At 36.0% G+C, this 24,000-nt stretch overlaps 1 protein-coding gene across 1 annotated transcript in view; it reads left to right on the forward strand.

Annotated features, from left to right (window-relative positions):
- Positions 1 to 24,000, forward strand: part of gatad2b (GATA zinc finger domain containing 2B) — a 90,179-nt gene that overhangs the window by 57,776 nt on the left and 8,403 nt on the right. The window contains exons 2-8 of the mRNA XM_056480094.1: positions 8,109 to 8,462; positions 11,210 to 11,339; positions 11,438 to 11,569; positions 17,791 to 17,919; positions 20,273 to 20,443; positions 22,707 to 23,067; positions 23,275 to 23,477. Of these exons, the coding sequence (XP_056336069.1) occupies positions 8,110 to 8,462; positions 11,210 to 11,339; positions 11,438 to 11,569; positions 17,791 to 17,919; positions 20,273 to 20,443; positions 22,707 to 23,067; positions 23,275 to 23,477 (1,479 nt within the window). The 5' untranslated portion in view covers position 8,109. The remainder of the gene's footprint in view (positions 1 to 8,108; positions 8,463 to 11,209; positions 11,340 to 11,437; positions 11,570 to 17,790; positions 17,920 to 20,272; positions 20,444 to 22,706; positions 23,068 to 23,274; positions 23,478 to 24,000) is intronic.

Genomic DNA, 24,000 nt, shown 5'->3' on the forward strand with positions numbered 1-24,000 from the left:
CCTGCATAGAGTCCTGCACATTCACTGTCCAGACACTCCCCGTGTGTATGTGTGTGTGTGTGAGAGAGGGGGGGAGCCTCCCTCTGCCCTCTGGCCATGAAGGGTCCGCCCAAGCGTGCCTAACTAATAAAGACGAGCAAACACACACATGATCATTTAGATCTGTAGTACGTGACACATGTCCAGAGCGACAGAGTTTTATGTGTACACACAATCAAATCTGCACTTAAGCACGCATGACCCCGCGGTTTATGCGTGCACTTCGCATGGGAGTGCGCGCACACACACAAACGCACACGGGGTGATTTAGTCGTATTATATAGACTGGCTCTCGGGCTCCCGTGTGGTGTGTTTTGCTTTTGTCCGGAGGGGAGAACAGGAAGTTAATGGCTGACTGTAAGAATGCAGCAGTAGAGATTGGCTCATGTGGAGCTTCAGTAAACCAATGTCACTGCTGATTTAAAGCGTTTATTAGGTTAACAAATGTTGTGAGGCATCATTTTGGATGTTTTTAAAGTTTTTCCTGTGCACTTAAGATTTTTTGTTTTATCCATTGTAGTGTAAATTATGTTTAAGGTGACGTGCTCGATTTCGACTCCTGAATGGAGTGGGTAACTTCCAGGCTTTACTGTATATTTAGCTTTTTTAATTAGTATGCTGCGCTAAAGTTTTCTCACTGTTTCCTATGACGGACTGATTTTGCTTTAAAACTACATTCACCAACAGCTCATGAAATTTAGAGATGCACAAACACGCAAACTTTTCAAAGTTTCTCAATTCTCTAAGTTTCCAGCTTCAGCTGTACTCTGTTCATTGTGTAAATGTATTCTCCGCATTCTCCTCTCATTCAAGGCCCTGTCCACACAAACACGGATAGTTTCAATACCAACGCTTTTTTTCTGTGCTGCTTCACTGTTTGTCCACATAAAAACGCAGTGTCAGGTGACTGAAACCGCAACTTTCTTAAAACTCTGAACATGGTGAAGATTTTCCAAAACTCTGGGTACAGTGTTGTCGGTGGTGTGGACACTACAACCGGAGTATTAGCCTCATGATGTCAGCGTGTGCGCTGTTTTCTCCAACTGATTGTCCAACATGGAAGACACGAATGAGGCAAATTTTGAACTAGGGCTGCATATATTAGAAAAATTTGACATTGTGATATTTTGTTTTGATGCAATAAATATTGCAATATAAATAAAATCTCACCAGAGAGCTTGAATAGCTCTGTTTGAAAAACAAAATCATTAATTTAGACTAATTGGGAGTATTCTGGAAGATTATTCTGGATTATTATTGGGAAGAGATTTCTTATCAAATTATTCAGGTACAGAAATTTTATCAAATATATAAATAAAATTCATTGTATAAATAACTAAATACACCTTTATTGGATATATAAGCAGTAAAATTTTGTGTGTCTGAATACTTAACTTTCTGCTTACATCATCACAGTACTTAAAAACACATGCAAATGATAGACTTTCACTCCAACATGGTTAAACTCTTTAGTGACTCTAAAAAAATCTGTGTTCGAATCTGCGGCCCCATTACATTGCACCTCCTGCGATGTGACTATTGCGGATGTGCACATTGCGATATTTATGCTGAAACGATATGTTGTGCAGCCCTATTTCGAATGTTCGGGGCAAAGGTATCGCATTTTTCGCATTGTTCGAATGCTGGACAGTAGTCGGCCTCGGTTCTTATGTTTGCATTGAATTGTATGCAGTTTACACATGAAAATGCTTAATTCCCCATTTGTCATAAAATTGTCATTATCGCCACCTGTTGGTTCGGCATGCTCTTAACATGCGTTGCCATGTGGACAGAGATTTTCTTTAAAACTAAATCGGATAAAACTTTGTTTATAAAAATACCAGCGTACGTGTGGACATGGCCTACTGCAGTGAGAAAACGGCAGTTAAGAAAGCATCGAATAATATTGATATGAATACTTTACTTACGATTACTTTTTTTTTTCTTCTTCTACACATTTTAAATGTTAGCAATTATCCAAGTATTTTCAAGAAGTATCGTTGTCCACATGGAAATGGGAACACTAGGTTAAAACTAGAACTACACGATACTGGAAAAAATGACATCTATAAAGGAGTCATAATTTAGCATTGTTATATTTTATGCAGATACAACCCTACAAGATCATCACAGATTACTAGCAAAGATAATTACAGCAGAGCAAAGATATCAATGAATTACACCTGTGCTTTTATAGTTTTATTTTATTTACTATAAAATAACACTGCATAGGCTTCATTGCAAGCTGTATAGAAGTGTCTTGAAAAATACCAGGTAAAATATTATTTACCGTCATCATGGCAAAGATAAAATAAATCAGTTAATAGAAATGAGTTATTAAAACTATTCTGTTTAGAAAAGTGCTGAAAGAATCTTCTCTCCGTTAAACACAAATTGGGGAAATAAACATGGGGGGTAATAATTCTAACTTCAACTGTATATGTGGCACTGTAAACAAACACAGTTTTACCCCAGAGCACGAAGTACAAACATGGAGTTAAAAATATCTGATGCATGTAACTAAACGCATCTCCGCTGGTTATCATACAGCATTAGCAGATTTTGTTGTAATAGTGCTATAAATGTATAATAATAATCAGCAGCACAAACACAAAGCTTCGTAATCCACCATTGTTGTTGTACGTTACCAGTTGTTACATGCGTAGTCAAAGCCTGTTGAAGGCAAGCCTGAAATGATTAGCCTAAAAAGCATAATGGCTAATGCTAACACTACCTCTGTGGCAGTATAATGGGGAGGAGACCAAAAACCCCTATGTAATTGACGTGCTTCATAGGAAATGTTTTTGCCATGAAAATAGCCTTTGTTGCTGACATGTCATTAAATTTAAAAGAATTCATCACCATCATCACGTGACCAAGTTAGCTTTACGGGTTTTACAATTGTAAGACCTTTTTATTTTTCCCGTAGTAAGAAAATCTCTGGATGAGTTCTAGTTTTTCTAGTCACATGGTATTGTGACATCATCGTTTCCAAAAAGTGGTGTTTTGCTTATCTACATGTCTATGCGAGAGGTGGTGTTTAGAATTTTTATCAGACTGTGTAACCTGTTATCCAAAAAGCTTATTTGAGAGTACGACATTGTCAGTGTCATGTGGGCGAAAAGCTGAAATGATATTCAACTTTTGTGGATTGACCTAAATCCATTGTGTTGTTGAATCGGACCTTAGAATTGCACATCACTTTCTCCTATCAAGCAGCTCTTAAGTGTTTGTTCAGTCAAGGTCAAATGTCAGCTAGCAAGAACAGAGGAATTGAATCTGACAGAATTGTGAAGTCTGAGCCGCGGAGCCACACATACATATTACTTAATCCCGTTCCCTACACGCCAATGACAGTTTGAAGCAAAGTCTTCCAGAAGGACTTTTGGTCTCCTGAAGCAATTTTTGCGTTGGTCTGATTTTGTTTACGATTATGTTTTGTTAGTTTGTTCCCCAATTAGGGGTGGGCGATATGACCTAAAATTAATATCACGATATTTTTCATCTTTTGAACGGTGACGGTATAATATCATGGTATTACTTTAAATAGCAAAATAATATACATCTCAAGGAAGAACGGACAAACGAAAGTCTTACTTCTATCACTCTTTAAGTTTTGGTTTCGGTTTGTGTCATTTTAAATGCTCTGTCCCGTTATGAGCTGATCTTCATTTTTCTCTGTTTGTGGAATAAAGCGGCACCAATTTATGAGCAGATAGAGCAGGAATTTCGCGATGACCACCGGCGCAATACCACTCTTTGTTATGAGCCGTAGTTTCAGTGTAAACTTAGTAAAGGTGAGTTTCTTTGGCGATGATGTGTACAGTATTAGATTTTACATTTAGCGGACATTTGCGCTGAACACGCAGTGAAAGCAACGCAACAAGATTCGGGCACCTTCTCCGAAAACCCTTGATTGATCTCAGCTGGTGGATCAACATTTACCTCATGTCATGATCGCTGTCATCTGCGCCATTATTATTATTATTATTATTATTATTATTATAACTTTAATTGAGGTTTGCAATCCTGTGTACTTTTCATTCTTCAGCCGTTTGCATTTCCTGCGGTAACAAAAGCTCCCTGTCATCTGACAGCGGGAAGCGTTGAGTAATTGACAGCTAATATGAACCAATACAGCAGCAGGGTAGAGCGATTCAGCAAGTTTATAGAGAAAATCAAATGCTCCCAAATATATCATGAGGGCGCATAGATTAAATTTCGGGCGCACATGCGACCAAAATGGTTGCAATTTCGAGCCCTGTAGTATAAGGACAGGTATTCAGACCACAACTGAACGTTTGAAGAAAATTTAATGCCTTATTATTGGGCGACATCGCCCAACTTTACTGCTGATGACAGATTAAGAGAAATTATTTGGTTAGAGAAATTATTCAATGCAAGCTAATAATGTTATTTAATGTTCTACTTGTTGTTTTAGATTTGTAGGTAAGCTTTCTTTAAATAAAAAAATAAATAAATAAAATAGTATATATATTATATATTCGCCATCTGAAAGAATCGCTTTTAATCCATGAGTAAAACTCTCCTCCATCAGGGAAAAAATATCTATAATTAGAGATGTTTTTTTAGACTTGAATCTCCAATCACAGTAATCTGGTGGCAGAAATATGATCCCACAAGTGGGGAAAATGGGTCCCCTCTCAGTGACGTTGACAGCGGGAGTTTTGGGAAGCTCCACTCAGCTGTGCGTCTGAACTCCGAATTGACTCTTGTCGTAATAAGCGCCTAATGTGAGGTAGGGAGACCCTCTATACTAGCAGCCCAAGCAAATTTCCTCAGTCAAACCATGAAAGTTACACTGATTTGTATGTAATGATCATGTAATTTATCAATTAAGCCTGGAGAGGCCTTGGTTCTCGAGCACTGAAGTCCACAGCCTCAGCACGAGGCAGACTAATGGCTCTGTTAAGTCTGTGGGCGTGTGAGGAGTCATAGTAGATCTCTCACTCTCACTCTCACTCCCTCTCTCTCTCTCTCTCTTTCTCTCTCTCTCTTTTGCTGTAAAAGAATAATTAAGTGATTTGCATTGGTCTCAAGCAGGGGAATTTGTACTGATTCCTACAGATTACGGCTGTTATGATACCAACATTTCAGTAGTCATTGACAATAGCAGTAAATGGGGGCATTAAATATTTTAACTATAGGCACGTTTCAGATTTTTAAAAGGGAAATGGTGCATTTATATACGAGCAATATCACACAAGTAGCAGTGTGATATGGCTGAATATCAGCACTGGTGGGAGGCATGAAGCTACAGGCCGAGTGCCTCAGTGTCGCACCAGTGACTATATACAGCCATATTGCACTGCTATGAGTGTGATATTGTGTTTATACAACAGTTCGATGGCATAATCGTGTGTATAAAAAAGAAAATCAAACACTCAGAGTCTAAAAAAATCCTATCTTCCGCCATTCATTCACATCTGCAGCTGATGTCAGAACAGCAGAAACCGTTGCTACATCACCAACGTCACTTTAGAGCTAGTATTCTCTAGCGTAATGTCTAAAGTGCTGACAAAACAGGTGATTTTCTCACATTTTAAGATTATAAGGCTGAACAACATGAAATGCCATCAGTCTAGAGACATTCTCCATACTCTGTTGCAATCGGGAGATCACAATAATTAACCTTGAAAAAGCCAAAGCAAAGCAAACACTGCCAGATTACTGTTGTGTTTGCGAAAAAGAAAAACGCTAAACACATGCAGGCATTTCTTCTTTCTTTCTTTTTACTGAACTAGTCTGCAGTAACGAAAACAGGAGACTCATTAGAAACAGATGGCCAACCAAAAAGTAACTCAGGGTTATACAAAAAAGTGGCCAACACAAAATACATACATTTCTGACGTGTAAGTTCCATCACACTCAATACACTACATATACTATCATCACCAATTTTATAATGTTTTGATCAGCTGTAGTTTGAAATTACACCGATCTCCTCTCCTCTAAGGGCTTATTATACAGTCTCTGTTGCCATCTTGTGGATGGACAACATCAATCGTCTTTGCTCAGCTCAATGACAGGCTGATGGAAGTCAACGTGCTGTATCTCAAAAATTATAAGTAATTAAATTAGGCACTATCCTTATAAATAAACTGCATAGTTGCAATCTAAACAACTGTGTTCTTGTCTAAAAAAAACTTAAAAGTACATTATGTTGTCCAACTGCTGCAATTTTTGTCAAACTGAAGTAAGTTTATTGATCTGTCACTCCATGTGGGCGGCGTAATACACAAGAGTGAAGAGGCTGTAGGAGTGCTTATATTGCAGATTATCGCACTGCTATCAGCCAATCAGATTCGAGAGCCAGACAGAACTGTTGTATAAATAGAAATATAGTTCAAAAGTCAGGCAAAAGTCATTGTAAATATTTTATTAATTGCAAGAATTGTATCCTAAGATAAGGTGCGACCACATTTATGACATGCTTCAGAAAGCTTTAGGAATTATGCTTAAAAACAACTTATGGTCGTTTAAAATGAAACTAAGCAGTGAACTTGACATTTAGATAATTGTAGTTTGTTTTCTAAATATTTTCTTCACTGGAAAAAAAAAAGGATTAATTCGAAAGTAAACCGCATCAATGAGCGAGTCATTTATTCAACTGATTCGTTCAGAAGGCTGATTCATTTAAGAATAAAACAAGCGCATGTCTTTCTGAATGAGATTCTCTGAGTCATTGAATTGACATTTGAATTATGGAAACCACTGTGTTGCTTTTGTATTTTCTTAAGATCTATTTTTACAAAAAAAATTTAAGAAACAAAGGTAATTAAATTATAACACCAATATTATTTTAAGTGCAATCAATACCCACCAAATTACTCTTCAATTTAAAAAAAAAACAGCTTGACATTTTTCTTCAAGCATAAAAGATAAAAGAACAGCCTGAGATGTTGTTTATTTTTGCCTTTATTGGGATATGACGGTATGTAGAGTGGGAGCCAAGTTGGAGAGGGGGATCGAATCAGAAAGTGACCATGAACCAGGACTCGAACTTGGGACACCCGAAACATAATTGTGCTATATGTTGACACACTGTGCACTTCCGCTTCCGATCTGCTATGTGCACAGTTATGGATATTGATTCTTAAAGGGGTATCTCACAATAAAGTAAGATCTTACATATGTAGAGTATTTTTGCATTCTTGAGGCCCGGTAGAAACTCTTTCATGACCTGATACTGTGAAGTGACCCTGTGGTTGGGGACCCACTGGTTTAAACTCATTTAAAATCAGTGTTGCCAAAATGTTGGTGCTTTCCAGGCTGGCCAGTCAAGCCAATAAAATTAACTTTCACCTTCTACTTCAAAAAAAATATATATATATATAAAATTATTTATCCAAGACATAAAAATCCAACCTGACATACAGGGGTTGGACAATGAAACTGGGACAATGAAACACCCAGTTTTAGACCACAAAAATTCATTAGTATGGTGAGGGGCCTCCTTTTCTTGCAGAATAGGGCCCAGGTCATGTGATGCTGGGGGAGGAAAACATTTCCTGACTCGCTCCTCCAAAACATTCCAAAGTGGCTCAATAATATTTAGATCAGCTGACTGTGCAGGCCATGGGAGATGTTCAACTTCATTTTTATGTTCATCAAACCACTCTGTCACCAGTCTTGCTGTGTGTATTGGTGTATTATTATCCTAATACACGGCACTGCCTTAAGGATACAATGTTTATATCACTGAGTGCACATAGTCCTTCAGAATGGTTCGGTAGTTCTTGGCAGTAACCTGGCCATCTAGCACAAGTATCGGGCCTAGGGAATGCCATGATATTGCAGCCCAAACCATCACTGATCCACCCCCATGCTTCACTCTGCATGCAACAGTCAGGATGGTATGCTTCTTTGGGGCTTCTCCACACTGTAACTCTCTTGGGCGAGGGACAGTCAGTGAAGGTGGGCTTATCGTCCACAGCCTAATATTTACATTGCTGGCACAATTGAAACTGACGTTTATAATCAACTTTGCACCTGCCTCACTACTTTGAATGATTAAAGCTTAACTGGTGTGTGTTTTTTTCTAACAGGATGGAGCGGATGTCTGAGGAGGCGTTGAGGCTGAACCTGCTGAAGCGGGGTCTGGAGGCGCCGGATGAGCGGGAGGAGGCCAAGCGCCTTAAGATGGACGGTCACGAGGCTATGGAGAGGCTGAAGATGCTCGCCCTCCTCAAACGTAAGGATCTTGCCGCTTTGGAGGGGGCGGCTGTTGCGGCGGCCATGGCAGAGGGCAAAGGGCCCTGTGGAAGCCAAGGGCTGATGGGAGCTGTGGCCTATGAGGAGAAGATGAATGGAAGTTTGAGAGTCGGGGGCCACGGAGGTCCCAGCAAGAACGGGAAAGAAAACATAGTGGACGAGCCAGTTGACATGAGTGCCAGAAGGAGGTGAGCTTTCTGGAGAAGTGCTGTGTGTATTTGTGTGCTGTGTTTTTCAGGAAATAAGTCACACTTGACTATGAGCCAGGTCAACACTGTAGGGTCGAGAGATGAAAGGTTGCATTGTTGTAGAAGTCACATTTTGTTATTACACTGCAAACAATGCTTTTTTTACTTGTGTTGTTCTTACTGTTGTCTTTTGCTTTTTCTTAATGATTGTTTTCTTGTTTTAAATCAAGAAGAATAATAAGTCAAAATTAAGTTAGTTTTTACTTAAAACAAGCAAAATAATCTGCCAATGGGCTAAACAAAATTCAATTAAAAAACAAGGTTATTTTTCTTACCCCACTGGCAGATTTGCTTGTTGTAAAAGTGCAGTAGGAGATCTGCCAAAATGCTAACCGGTTAGCATAATATCTTTGAAACACCATCCCTCCCCTGCAAGGATCGCTGCTCTCACTCTCTCTCTCACGCTGTCCTAAAGCGACTACTCTATGCTTAGTGGTGGGCCGGCAAGGTGCAGGAATGATACTTATTACTAAGCCATACTTTCATGCTATTTCAGACCGAATATTCAGAGTAGCATAGTAAACAATATAGAGAGCGCGTCACAGGTTGTCATTGTTCAAAAATTAATCAATGTTAATATAAAACCAACTTCACCTAAGTAAAGCAGGCTAAAAAAATCTACATTGCTGTAGAAGGTCCCTTTGAAATAGAAAATAGTCACACCAATCTTTCACTGGAATATTTCAGTGGCTGAACAACACTTCTGTGCATATAACCCATTAGTAAAATAACACAATCTACATCAGCTTTGCATGACTAAAATATTTTTAAAACACAACATTACCTGTCTAAAAGAAATACTTCAGCCATGGTGTCGTCCTTCCTCCAGCGTGCAAAAGTAACTTCAATATTGATTCAGGATTTTAAATCGTTTTGATTCAGCATTTGTTTTTACTGCGGTGACTGTCCTGTGTGCACATTAACGCGTGACGCCGGCAAATCTGCATGAACAGAGGTGCGCAGTTGTACAAATCTACATTTGTTTTGGCTACTTAATAAGAATTATGTGAATTATCGGCCTGACAAATTTTAATTGGATGAACATTTTTTAGTCTTATGCCTCACCTTTTATATTATGCAGAATATAAAAAACATATTTATTTCGTTCATTTACTTTAATCATTACTATTGGAATGTGAAGAGACTTTCAACCAGCACAACAAAACACGTTTCTGAAGACAATCACCTACTGCAGCTTTAAGTTAAAAACTGACTTAATTTTGACTTAATATTTCTGAAAAAACAATATTTTTTACTTTTCTAGAAAATAGTGTTGTAATGATACTGGAATTCAATACTAATCGGTACTGAAATTTTAAAAACGTCCATTTCCCGCTAACATTTTATCGCTGTTGAGCACGTTCTTAAACAGAGCTGATTTGCCATTGTGTTCACATGCTCAACAGAAATGACTGTGATTGGCCATGAAGTTCACCGAACTCACCGCTGTTTACAGTGTGTAACTACAGGTACAGGAACACTGGAGCATTTCAAAGCCATGAAGATCAGCTGGTCTGTTTATAAGCTAATAAACGAGCGATCCGCTGATGAATCGACTGATCTTCACAGCTTTAAAATGCTCCAGTGTCCCTGTATCTGTGGTTACACTCAGTAAACAGCTGGGTGAGTTCAGTGAACTGATGACCATCACGACCAATCACAGTCATTTCTGTTGAGCACATGAACACAATGGCAAATCAGCGCTGTTTAAGAACGTGCTCAAATGTTAGCGTGAAATGGACATTTTTAAAATTTCAGTACCGATTGGTATCGAATTCCAGTCTCGTGACAAAACTACAAGAAAATGCTTCTTGACTTACGAATTTTTAGATATTTACACTAGAATTTTTTTTTGCAGTGTACATTCAGAAATGATTATAAAATGTTATTTTAATGAGAAATAAATTCATACTGTTTATAGACATTTAGTTTTATTTTAATTTCCCTCAATTGACTAGTTTAAAGCAAGCACAGATGTTATTATGCCATTCAATAAAAGTCATAGCAACTTCTGCTTCACATAGACTTTAACAGTGTTCAAAACTAATAGGTGAATAAACTAAAGAGAAATGATTTTCAAACATTATAAATAACTTTTATTATAATCCTCTGACCTAAACGATTGTTTAAAGGGAAAGTGAAACTAAAGGAATATGAAGTGCACCGTAAAATACTCCTAAATGTTTAGCCTGCTTAACATTAACACTGTCATTTTCATTGTCACATGCATGTAAACACTGTCATTGTCACATGTAAGTCATTTTGAAAGTTGCACATTCCAGAACAATACATATTTTTTTAAATAAGTATATTTTAGAAAATAAATAAAAGGGATAGTTTGCCCCAAATTGAAACTTACCTCATTCTTTTTTTTCTCCTTCATCAGCTTTTAAACCTTTTGAGTTTATTTCTTCTGTTGAACAAAGAAGATATTTTGAAGAATCTTGGGTACTGGCTCTTATTAACTTTCATTGTACAAAAAAATGACTTGAAAAGTCAATGGATGCCTAGTACCAGCATTCTTCAAAATATCTTCTTTTGTGTTCAACAGAAGAAATAAACTCTAATAGGGTTTAAATAAGTGAGGGGTGACCGTATATTTATTTTTGAATGTCAAAAATAGTCAACTGACTAAAATTGTGATCTTTTTTTTTTTTTTTAACTCTCTCTGATTTTGCATTTAACAGTGAAATGGTCAGAGAGCGACGCACTCCGTCACCAGATGTCATAATTTTATCAGACAATGAGGCGTCCAGCCCACGAAGCACACCTCATCCTGAGGAGAAACAGCACCAGGCCAACCTAGAGATGTTTAAGGTACAGTGTCCCATAGAGGAATCAATTTGCTCAGTTGTTTAATCACCCATAAGTCTTTAAATGTGTTAGATGAACCTTTGTGTGTGTTTGTTCTTCAGGGGAAAACCGGCGAGGAGCGGCAGCAGATGATCAAAGCTCTCCGAGAGGAGCTCCGACTGGAGGAGGCCAAGCTGGTGCTCCTGAAGAAACTCAGACAGAGCCAAATGCAGAAGGAGAACGTGGTGCAAAAGGTCAGAGAAATACTCTGTATAACCTGTACTGCCTTTTACACTATGGTCAGTGCTTAACAGTGCAGGGGCCGGATTCACCAAACATTCTTAAAGTACAAATGAAATCAAAACTAACCATATTGAATTTGTTAGCTCACATTGATAGTTTTGAAAAAAATAATGTTTGCCTTTGTAATCTTAAATTAAAATCTGAGAATGCGCTTCCTGTTGGTTCTCAGTTAAATTTATCAGATTATGTCTGTCTAAGGTATTGAGCGGGGCTAACATACTTAACCACGCCCCTCCAACTGTCAGTTTTGAAAAACAGAAATGGTGAGGAGGAGTCTGTTTGGTTGTAATAACTCTTAAATTCGTTTCCCAATCTTGCTGAAAGAAGTGCCTGCTTTATTACATCCAATCAGCTCATGGTAGAAAAAAATAAGCCACGCCCACTGTTTTCTGATTTAATATTCCAGTTTTCTAGGAACTGCGTCACAATATAAAAAAAAAAACAGTCACAGCTTCCGGTTCAAGTGGACTTTAAGAAGTTTCTGTTTAATTGTCATTTTCTTCTTATTTTTTAATATTAAAGTTACGAATATTTGGTATTCCCTAAAAGAAACTCTTCTGAAGAATTTTCAATTCTTCCGCCCTTAAGACCGTTTTTAAGATAAGACTTTAAAATCAATCAAATTATGTGAAACTATGACTCTCATTCACTAATAATTGCGTACTTTTTTCATATGTACACTCATTTAAACATCTTGTGAACTTTTTTTCTTAGCTCACTACGCTTGCATACGCACAGGGGTTTGTTCTTAAACTCGTTCTTCAGTTAGTGACTTTGGACTGTTCTAAAATAAGCGTCCTCATGCAAGAGGTTAGTCATTTGCATAATACACACCCAAACCAGCTCCATATAAGGGCTTTCAACAAAGCGGCACTAGTTTAGAGAAAATCATAAGACGACAAATTATGACTTGCTTACCTGCTCCCAGGGCCATTTATATCGAAGTTGATATTTAGCCACACCATGTTGGTGATTCGTAACAATGCTCAACCCCCAATCTGAAGGACCAGGAGATACACACATATGCTACGGACTATTTTAGCTTACTCAATTCACGTGTAGCGCATGTCTTTGGACTTGTGGGGGACACCAGAGCACCCTGTGGAACCCCATGCCAACAGAGGGAGAACATGCGAACTCCACACAGAAATGCCTGCTGACCCAGCCGGGGCTCAAATCAGTGACCATCTTGCTGTGATGCGACAGTGCTACCCACTGCGCCACCATGCCACCCAAATTATGGCACCAAAACAAAAGAAAAAGAACTTTAAGGGTAATGACGGTTTTGATGTTGGATGTGGAACACACTTTCAGTTTTGAAAACACGAGGTGCAATGGACTGTATTTTTATTGGTGCTGGGCTTTTTCTGATGCTAGGCAACCACTGTACAGAAAAAAAGCACCTAAGCATCAAGACAAAGTAGACTTTTTCCAACTGCAAAAGACGAGATGCATTAAAACTGGGCAAAATACTTAATTCCAATGGAAAACCATTTTAAAAGATTCTATTGAATTGTAAAAGCTTAATATAATTTATATCTGTAGTATACACTACCTGACAAAAGTCTTGTCGTCAATCCGAGTTGTAAGAGCAACATAAAATAACTTGACATCTAACTCATCATTTTGAAAAGTGGCAGAAGGTAGATTTTTCCGATGAATCATCTGTTGAACTGCATCCCAATCATCACAAATACTGCAGAAGAGCTATTAGAACCCACATGGACCTGAGATTGATGAAGGAAAAATCATGGTTTGGTGTTACATTCAGTATGAGAGATCTGCAGAGTGGATTACAACATCAACAGCCTGAGGTATCAAGACATTTGTGCTGCTCGTTACATTACAAACCACAGGAGAGGGCAAATTCTTCAGCAGGATAGTGCTCCTTCTTATACTTCAGCCTCCACATCAAAGTTCCTGAAAGCAAAGAAGGTCAAGGTGCTCCAGGATTGGCCAGCCCAGTCACCAGACATAAACATTATCAAGCATGTCTGGGGTAAGATGGAGGAGGCATTGAAGATGAATCCAAAGAATCTTGATGAACTCTGGGAGTCCTGCAAAAAGGATTTCTTTGCCATTTCAGATGACTATTAATGAGTGATTTGAGTCATTGGAGAGATGTATGGATGCAGTCCTCCAAGCTCATGGAAGTCAGACACATTATTCATTCTTTTTCCACTGCACCATGACTTTATATTCTATACTGTATATTATTTATGTTAAGTGACAAGACTTTTGTCTAAGCAAAGTCAGATCTTACTGTAAATGATAAAAAATCAAGGCATGATAATATTTTATTTGGTAAAATAGGCATAATCTAGAGGCTTTTGCCTTTCAAATAAGACACTTCTGATACCAAATGATCTACTAGAATTCAAGTTATTATTTGTAGTTCCTAAAACTTGGATAGGCGACAAGACTTTTGTCAGGTAGTGTACTTTTTTATTGTCATGAAAATAGCCATAGAAGCTAGCATCTTCAAAATACCTTCTTTTGTGTGCAAAAAAGGTGAATGAGTAAATAATGACAGATTAAAATTTTTTAGTGAAATATACCTTATGAAATACTAAGTTTTGCTACATAACATTGGCAGTTCTGACATATAGGCCCAATCCCAATTCTATTTTTGTACCCTTTACCCTTGGCCCTTAAAACCGAGTGTGAATGGCTTCAAAATTTACCCCTAAGAATAGGTACAGCACTACAGCACCTGCACACGTCATCATATGTCATCACGATCTCTTGCTTCATATGAGATCAGACGATCGCGACTGCTGAAGTTATTCCAGTTGTTTAATTTATTGTATTTATCTTCAGGAAATCACTTAAGGCATATACTGTATCATGTTATCATAACGGTCTAATGTGGCAATAAGATCGTAATACTGTGCATTTAACACAGTGGCCATATTCATCCATGTAAACACACCAAAAACAACATTAACATTATAGGAGACACTGTGAAAAGCTCATTCCCGGCTACTAGACATTACTGACAGGGTATTCGAGTGTTATCGAGTATTTAGCATTTATTTATTTATTTATTTTTATTTTTTTAAAGCAAGATGGTAAAACACGAACACGGTTATGAATATATTAAAATGTGTGCTTGTTTGTTGTAAAAATCCGTAATATTGACAAAAAATACTAATTTGTGGTTCTCCTTACTTCCGGCCCCCCTGAAAAAACCTGCTTAAACCAACCTAAGCTGGTTAGCTGCTTGACCAGCTTAAACCAGGCTGGTCAAGGTGGTTTTAGCTGGTCATTTTCCAGCCTGACCAGCTAAAACCAGGCTGGAAATGGCTGGAAACCAGCCTGGAAATGGCCAAAACCCTCTAAAACCAGGCTGGTCAACCACCTAAAACCAGCTAACCAGCTTAGGGTGGTTTAAGCTGTTTTTTTCAGCAGGGGGGTGTAACTATCCTGTCGTTGTAGCTGGTGTATTCTGGGAAATTTTCTTAACCCTTGGTTTCAAGTGTGGTCCTGAAAAATCTTCATTCAAAGGGCTATTCACCCCTTCCCCTAAGCCCTACACCTTTAAGCTAAACAGAATTGGGACACCCCTACCCCTTCACGGGAACGCCCAAAACGAGGGGTAAGGGGAAGGGCTAAGGGGTAGAATTGGGATTGGGCCTTACACTTCCACTATTTGCTGAAATCAGCCTAAGCATGGCTTTCTCATAGCCTGCATATTATATCTGTATAACTGTATAAAACACTTCAGCATCTTAAATCATCAGCAGTGAGTGAATGTCGCAGTGTTGTATGCTGTAAATCCTCCAGTGTTGTACACTGCAGCTCCTCTGTACAGCGTGTTCACCTTCACCGCTTTAGCACCAAGTGAAATAACCTGCCCTGGTGTCCAGCTAAGTGTTATATTAATGCCAGGGAAATTTGTGGAGGTAAATCGTACTATTGTTGAGAGGACGGTGGTTGCCGGCGGGGGTGAAATAGGGTAACGGGTTGATACCGTATCGCAGCTCTGTGTAATGTTTGTCCAGCACTCTGGCCTTCAGATTGTTTTGTCTTTTCCTTGTGAACTCGGTGTCTGTCTCGATGCAGGAACCAGCCATAAACACTCACTCGCATCTGACACTCAAGTGCAACAACTCACAACCTTTTCTTGCTTTTCAACTCGAGGATTTGTGAGGATGAGATGTTAACAAGTATTTATATATTTCTGCGTCAGGTAATACAAATATGTATGTTCATGTAAGCCCTGATTCATTAAATAATATTAATTAATATTAAGTGCATCAACACACAATCTTTTCTTGCTCTTTAGCTTAAAAATGGAAATTTGATTTGATGAATTGTTTTAGATTTGAGAGGATGAAATGCTGACAAGTGCCAAAATGCATTGAGATGCTGTAATGTTAATTTATATTGTGTTATATTTGAATTGTTTTTACGTTTTAAATGATTGTTGTTGCATTAATTTGCTTTATTTGGAGATTAATAATAGTGGTAATGTTTTAATTATATGACTATTGTATGGATGACACTGACACTTCAGCAGGGAGTTCAGAGGTATTTTTCCAGATAACATTTAGGGCCGCACAGTATATAATTTGAGCTTTTAATGAGGGAACTAATGTCGCATTTTATTTATATTCAGTGTTTTATTATTATTTTATTTAGTATTTTATTATTATTTTTATTTGGAATTTTTTGTTTTTTTTAAATATATTTTTTAATAGATAAAATGTTTATATTTTTAGTTATTTCTTAAATATATATTGTATTTTGTTTCTTTTTTATTTTTAATGATAATTTTATTTATAATTCAATTATTTTTTTATAATGTTGATTTATATTAAATTTGAGGTTTTACATTTTAAATGATTCTTGTTATGTTACTTCCCTTTATTTGGAGATTAATAATGGTGGTAATTAATTTTTTTTATTAGATTATTGTATAGACAACACTGACACTTACTCAGCAGTGATTTCAATATACATATATTTTTTAAATAAGATTTAGGGCCACACAGTGTATCATTTGAGTATATAATTTGGGAATTAAAGTCCCATTGTATTTTCTTTTTATTTTGTGTTTTATTTTTATTTAGTATGTAATGTTTATTTTATATATTTTTTATATTATTTATAAAAAAATTTTAGTGTTTTATTTTATCTAGTATTTTACTTAATATTTTGTTTCTTTTTTGTTGTCATTTTTATTATAGTATTTTATTTTTATTTTATTTAGTTTTTTTATTAAAATTTTTAGTATTTTATTTTTATTTTATATTTATTTAGGATTTTATTTTTAAGTATTTTATTTTATTTTTTATTTGTATTTAGTATTTTTTTATTTATTTATTTTTTTTCAGTATTTTATTTTATTTTTATTTAGTATTTTATTTTATATTTATTTTATTTTTATTTATTAGTTTATTTTATTTTTTATTTTATTTTATATTTAGTATGTTTTTATGTAGTATTTTATCTTTAGTATTTTATTTTATTGTCATTTTTATTTAGTTTTTTATTTTTATTTGGTATTTTATTTTTCTCTTTTAGTATTTTATTGTCATTTTATTTTTTTTATTGTTTATTTTCTATTATTTTTTTATTTAGTTTTTTATTTTATTGTAATATATTTTTATTTAGTATTTTATTTTTTAGTATTCTATTTTTATTTTGTATTTTATTTGTATTTAATTTTATTGTAATTTATTTTAGTTTTTTATTTTATTTTATTTTTATTTCATCATTGCGATGCTTCTGTATATATAGTTTAGAATCCAGATCAGCAAGTAAGTTTTTACTCCTGCAACCCGACTCTCTTTCTCTCTGTCATCTCTGAAATTCTTTAGCATGTAAAATACCACAGTCCATGAATATGCAGATATTTTGCTTGCTATGTTTTATGCATAAAATCTCTCTTCAACTTGTCAGATATCCTTGAAAAAATAGTACGAATGCAAAAAAGCCAATGAGTTTGAGAATGAGAACTACCTGTTTGTTGAACAATGGAATATGAGGAAGTGTCTGCATACACAACACTCCTCAAATAATGAGCAAAATCTTAAGTTCAAATTGGTGGAAATCACACATGAAGTTCCTCTAATGCGTTTTTAAGCTGCATTCAAACACTATGTATGATTAGATTTGTTTTATTTATTTTCTGCACAGGTTTTGACCTCTGCTTTTCTTCTTGCAGGTGCCGGTGGTCCAGAATGCCCCGTCGTCAGTGCAGCCGTCACCCATGCACAGCTCTCAGGGGCTCGGGAAGCTCCCAGTGCGGCCCGGCATGCACTCGTCTGAGCCTCAGAACCTGCGCACTGCACAGGTATGTGTGTGTGGATGTTCTTCAGATTCAAAGACACGCATAAAAGATATCATAGTGTTGTCAGAAGCATCACATTTGTGATCTATATTGATACTGAAATATTAGGGCTGCACGATATTGGAAAAATCTGACAATGCAATTAATAATAATTAATAACCTTACATTTATATAGCACTTTTTCTGGACACTCAAAGCGCTTTACACATTGGGGGATCTCCTCATTCACCACCAGTGTGCAGCATCCACCTGGATGACACGACACCAGCCGTATTGCGCCAGACCGCACATCAGCTGATTGGTGGAGAGGATACAGTGATGAAGCCAATTGTGATATGGGGATGGTTAGGAGGCCATGATGGACAGAGGGTAGATTTGGCCAGGATGCTGGGGTTAAACCCCTACTCTTTTTCGAAGGACATCCTGGGATTTTTAATGACCACAGAGAGTCTCATCCGAAAGACGATGCTTACTGAGCAGTATAGAGTCCCTGTCACTATACTGGGGCGTTAGGACCCACAGGTTGGGCGCCTCCTGCTGGTCTCACTAACTCCACTTCCGGCAGCAACCTAGCTTTCCCATGTGGTCTTCCATACAGGTGCTGACCAGGCCCAGCCCTGCAACATGGTTGTAGTGGGCGACCATGTGAGAGTTGCAGAGAGCTAGCTGCCAATTGCAATATGAATACAATTTCGGCAGAATAGCTCTATTTGGGATAAAATTGTAGAGGATAATCTTGAAATTGGAAATAATCTTGTAGAGGAGTGATTCAAAGAAATTGCAAGAATAAATTAATAAGATTGAGCAAAGGTAAAAGTGAAATAAGTAGTCGGATATTCAGGTACAGTAATACGATACGATATTAACATGATATTTTGCCCTCAATAACGATAGATCACGATATCAGCAATATATCACTAGAAAACCATCCACAGGGTGTCCGCGGGGTCTTAAAGAAGTATTAAAAATTGATTACCCATTTCAGAGAAATTTAAGGCCCTTAAACTATTAAAAAGTCTTAAATACTATTTTACATGGTCTTAATTTTGGATTATACAATTTCTAGTTGTATGATAAAGTTTGCCTGAATTTAATCTGCCAATTATGCGGTGCTTTGTGTGTTTAATTTTTATTTATTACATTTTTTATTGAATGCATCACAAAAGTTAGGAAAAAGAGAGGGAGAAAAATATCTTTACAAAGCCTCAATCATTAAGAAAAAGATTATCATAAGCTGTAAGAAACGTATTATTCTTAATAAACTTAAGAGACTCAACAATGAATGAAATTTTAGCGTGGAAGTCAAGGTATTGTCTTCAGGAACTAATTTATGTGTATAAAAACTGTACAATGTAACACAATGTTAACGATAAGATCGAGAGCATGATCGCTACTAGAAAAGTACAGAAATATATCTTTTATAGACAAACTTAAGCTGTGTGGTTTATAAAATCGATAAAATCCTGCTAGATTTGACATCACCTTGCTTTGTTTACTGTAGTAACTAATATTACCTTGTTATTTCTGCTTTTCTTTATGCGTCACCTACTTTACTGTTAGTTGTCGCCAGTTTTATTGGTTGAAACCTAAAGTGGCGATGAGGTCTTAATACAGAAATGGCAGAAATCAGTTATTAGAAATGAGTTATTAAAACTATTATGTTTAGAAATGTGTTGAAAAAAAAAATCTTCTCTCTGTTGAACAGAAATTGTGGAAAAAAATAAACGGGGGCGAATAATTCAGGGGGGCTAATAATTCTGACTTCAACTGAATATACAATGGAAGTGGATGGTTACAGCTTTCTTCAAAATGTCTTCTATTGTCTTCATCAGAAAAAATGAACCTATAATGGATTAAAACAACATAAGGGAACACAAATATTCAGTAAATCTCCATTTGGGGGTGAACGATCACTTTAACATTGAATAATGTTTGCGCTTTTATAACAAACAAACACATAAATGTCAATTTTAATGAACCCTGTAGCAATATTTCACCTCAGAATCCCAAATCGATGTATTTAAAGGTGCATCATGAACGCCAGTATGGAAACAACACTAGAATATTGTGATTTCTCCAGCGAGCACAATTACATTTGCTGCACACAAACGCTCCTCATTATGAACATGCCAGAGCCTGCTGCTGGTTGCCATGGGAGCAACACCTTAAGATCAGCATAACCGTATAGATTGGTAGCAGTTACCATTTTTAATAAGGGTCCATCTGTTGAGTACAAACAAAGAATTTGATGTCAACAATGTGCAGTCTGATCGACGGCGTCTGCTGACATCTAGTGGCCATGAAATGCCTTGCACGTTTATTAATAGCTCTGAATGTGTGTTTTTTTCTCCTTTAGGGCCACACAGTAATCAGGTCTGCTGCCAATGCATCTTTGCCCCCCATGATGATGTCACAGCGGGTTATCGCACCCAATCCTGCCCAGCTTCAGGGTCAGAGATTGCCCTCCAAGCCTGGCATGGGCCGCTCCTCCACAGGTGGTCTGGGTAATGCAGTGAGTTATCAGCAGGTACGGCCAAACTGTTAAGCTCATGTGCATTAGTCCTGATTTGTTTTTTGTTTTTTTGTTCCTGGAATTTATTGACATTGGACTTTTAAAAAGATTATAGAGTGTGCACAGCTTAGTTTTTTCTAAAGGTCATAATCTGTTCTGGGAGTTGCTGTGCCACTTTTGTGCTTTGTTACATACTTAGTTTTGTATTATTGAGCTAAAGCTGTGGGTTTTTATTTTTTATTATTTTTTTTTTTTAGACTTTTTACTAAATATGGACAGCTACAGTGCTCAGCATATATAAGTACACCCCTCACAAATCTATCTTTTAAATTCATATTTTTAATAGGAAGCTATACTATATTATATTTGTGCATATACATTAGATTAGTCACTTCTAAAGCCAAATCTGGAGCTTCTCTATCCAAATAACTTACGAAAACGGTCCAAAAACTAGTACACCCAAATTTATGTTATAGAAAAATATTAAACACTAATTTTTAAGAGGAGAAATCAAGAGAAGTAGAAAAATTTAAAGATTTAGTTGACATTTTGTAAGTTGTGTGTATATATATATATATATATATATATATATATATATATATATATATATATATATATATATATATATATATATATATATATATATATATATATATATATATATATATATATATATTTTTTTTTTTTTTTTTCAATATTTAGCTTGAATTTAATTGTATTATCTTTCAATTTCTAATTGTGTTTGGTGACTAAAATATTGTTTTAATAAACATATGTGCTTAATAAATCTGTTTTGTTTAAATGCATAAATTTCAAACTATAAGTTTCAAATAAAACATATTTTTAAAGATTATTGTTTAAACAATTATGCATGTATGAAAGTAAATATTCAGTTTTGCCATCCTCAAAATAAATCGCATTTAATAAAAAAAAATAAACAGTTGGTTTCCACAATATTACTCTATTTAAATTGTATTTACACATTTTTAGATAACAAAATAAAGTTTAAAGCAAATGAATTCAAACCTTTTTATATATGTATATATATTTTATAAAATATTATAATATTTTATATATACAAATTTACACAATTTTATATATATATATATATATATATATATATATATATATATATATATATATATATATATATATATATATATATTATATATATATACACACACAGTGCTCAGTCTAATTGAGCACACTCCATTTTGAAAATGAATATTTTTATCCATTTCTCAGTGAATATAGGCAATTTATTTTAGTCCATTTAAACAAAACAAATTTATTAAGATATATTTATTAAATTTAAATATATAAATATTAAATTCATATTTATTATATTTATAAAAATAATATTTTAGTCACCAAACACAATTAGAATAGAATTAGAATATCGTGCAGCCCTAGTATATAGGTGTGTGTTTATTTAATTATTTATTTATTTATTTTATTTATTTATGTATTTATTTATTTATCTATCTATGTCATTTAAATTAATATTTTCTATTTTGTATAAGATGATATACAATATTTTATTTGTGCGTAATGTGTATAGATTAGATTAGTCAGTACTGAAGCCAAATCTGCAGTTAATCTACAGTAATCTAACATAGTGTAACAGTCCAAAAATGAGTACATCTAAATTTATATGCACGGGGAAAATATTAAATAAAAATTTTAAAAGAGAAAATATTAAATTTAGTTGGAATTTTGTAGGTTTTTTTTTTTTTTATATTTTACTTAAAGTGAATAATAAAAATATATGTATTAAAATAAATGTATTTTTTAAACATGTTTGGTGACTGTTTAATTTGTTTTGTTCAAATGTATTACCTATTTTCACAAAAAATAGTTGAAAATTTAAAAGTATTCATTTTAGCTGAGCATTGTACATACTCCAATACTTAAATGTATTTTACTGTAACGTTTTAAAGCATATGTAAAGTGCTATTCAAACACACAGTTTGACAAAAACGAATCCCAGGACTGATTTACACATCCGCTGCTGCTGCTGAGGTTTAAATCTGGCTTTTAAAATATCCCCTCCTTAGGCCGATGCGTAAAACAAGCCAACTGGAACGGCCCTTAACTTAATAGCCAAATAAAATACGTGCATTAAAATCACAGCAATATTCATAGTGTCGTTTAGTTTTATATCGCCAACAAAGTCATATTGAATATGCCGTACGTGTGATATATCACTACACAATGATATGAATCATTGATAAAATGGGGTTATGATGATTTGCTCTTCTTGTTTTGTGTGATGCAGGCTGCCAGCCAGCAGGTGGGGGTCTCGCAGCGCTCCGGCTCGTCCTCTGCCATCTACATGAATCTGGCACACATGCAGGCGGCAGGAGCGGCTGGTGTCGGAGTGGGCGTCAGCGGGGTTGGTGCCGTCAGCCCCTCCACCCTTTCCAGCGCCTCCAGCGTGGCTTCTCTGAACGACCAGGCCAGTAGCCAAGCAGCCGCTAAGCTTGCCCTGCGCAAACAACTGGAGAAGACCCTGCTGGAGATCCCTCCACCCAAACCTCCAGCGCCCCTGCTGCACTTCCTGCCCTCCGCCGCCAACTCCGAGTTCATCTACATGGTGGGCCTGGAGGAGGTGGTGCAGAGCGTCATTGATAGTCAGGGTAGGACACACTTATGGTCACACTTTAAGGGTGTCCACAGCATCTTAAAATGCCTTAAATAAAAAAAAACTGAATTAAAAAGTCTTAAATTCACTGAAATATTGTTTTGTCGGTCTTAAATCCTTTTAAACAAGACTTAATTATTTGAATTTCAGTGCCAGTTCACAGGTCATTTTCACTGAACATCCCCTTTTTTCTGCCCTTCAGGTAAAATGCGGGGGTCACTGCCACACGTGGAGCCATTCTTCTGTGCCCAGTGCAGGACTGACTTCACCCCTCACTGGAAGCAGGAGAAAAGTGGCCGCATCCTCTGTGAGCAGTGCATGACGTCCAATCAGAAGAAGGCCTTGAAGGCCGAGCACACCAACAGGCTGAAGAACGCTTTCGTTAAGGCTCTACAGCAAGAACAGGTCAGTAGATGTCTGAGTATTCATTTTACACCATGTAGAGGGAATGTAACTTCACCTTTAACATCTTCGTTGATTGAGGAACTATAATCCAATGAACTTTCAGACTTGAGGGACATATAAGTTCACAATGTCTTCTACTATTGTTGTTATCATTTCTTTCTGATTATAAATTAGGGATTTTAGGGATTATAAAAAAGTTTAGCACGTTAATTTTGACTGGGATGTTGTTCCAGGATAAAAAAAAAGCCTTGGGTTTTATGGTCATGAAAGAAAATTTCAGTAGTTAAAACTAACAAATAGGTATCGGTAAATAGGTATTCTCAATATAGGTTTCAATACTGCACCTCAAACTATATGCCACGGTGCTGTTTTTGTTAAATAAAACCCTTTTAAAAATGTATTTTGCATTTTTAAAAAACATTGAATTAAAAAAAAGTATAAATATTATCCGAAAGCTTAACTAAATGTGGTGTGTAACACTTACACCAGGGCTATTCAATTGGCGGCCCGCGGGGCAAACCCG

Source organism: Danio aesculapii, chromosome 19, assembly GCF_903798145.1.
Source record: "Danio aesculapii chromosome 19, fDanAes4.1, whole genome shotgun sequence".
Classification (NCBI taxonomy): Eukaryota; Metazoa; Chordata; class Actinopteri; order Cypriniformes; family Danionidae; genus Danio; species Danio aesculapii.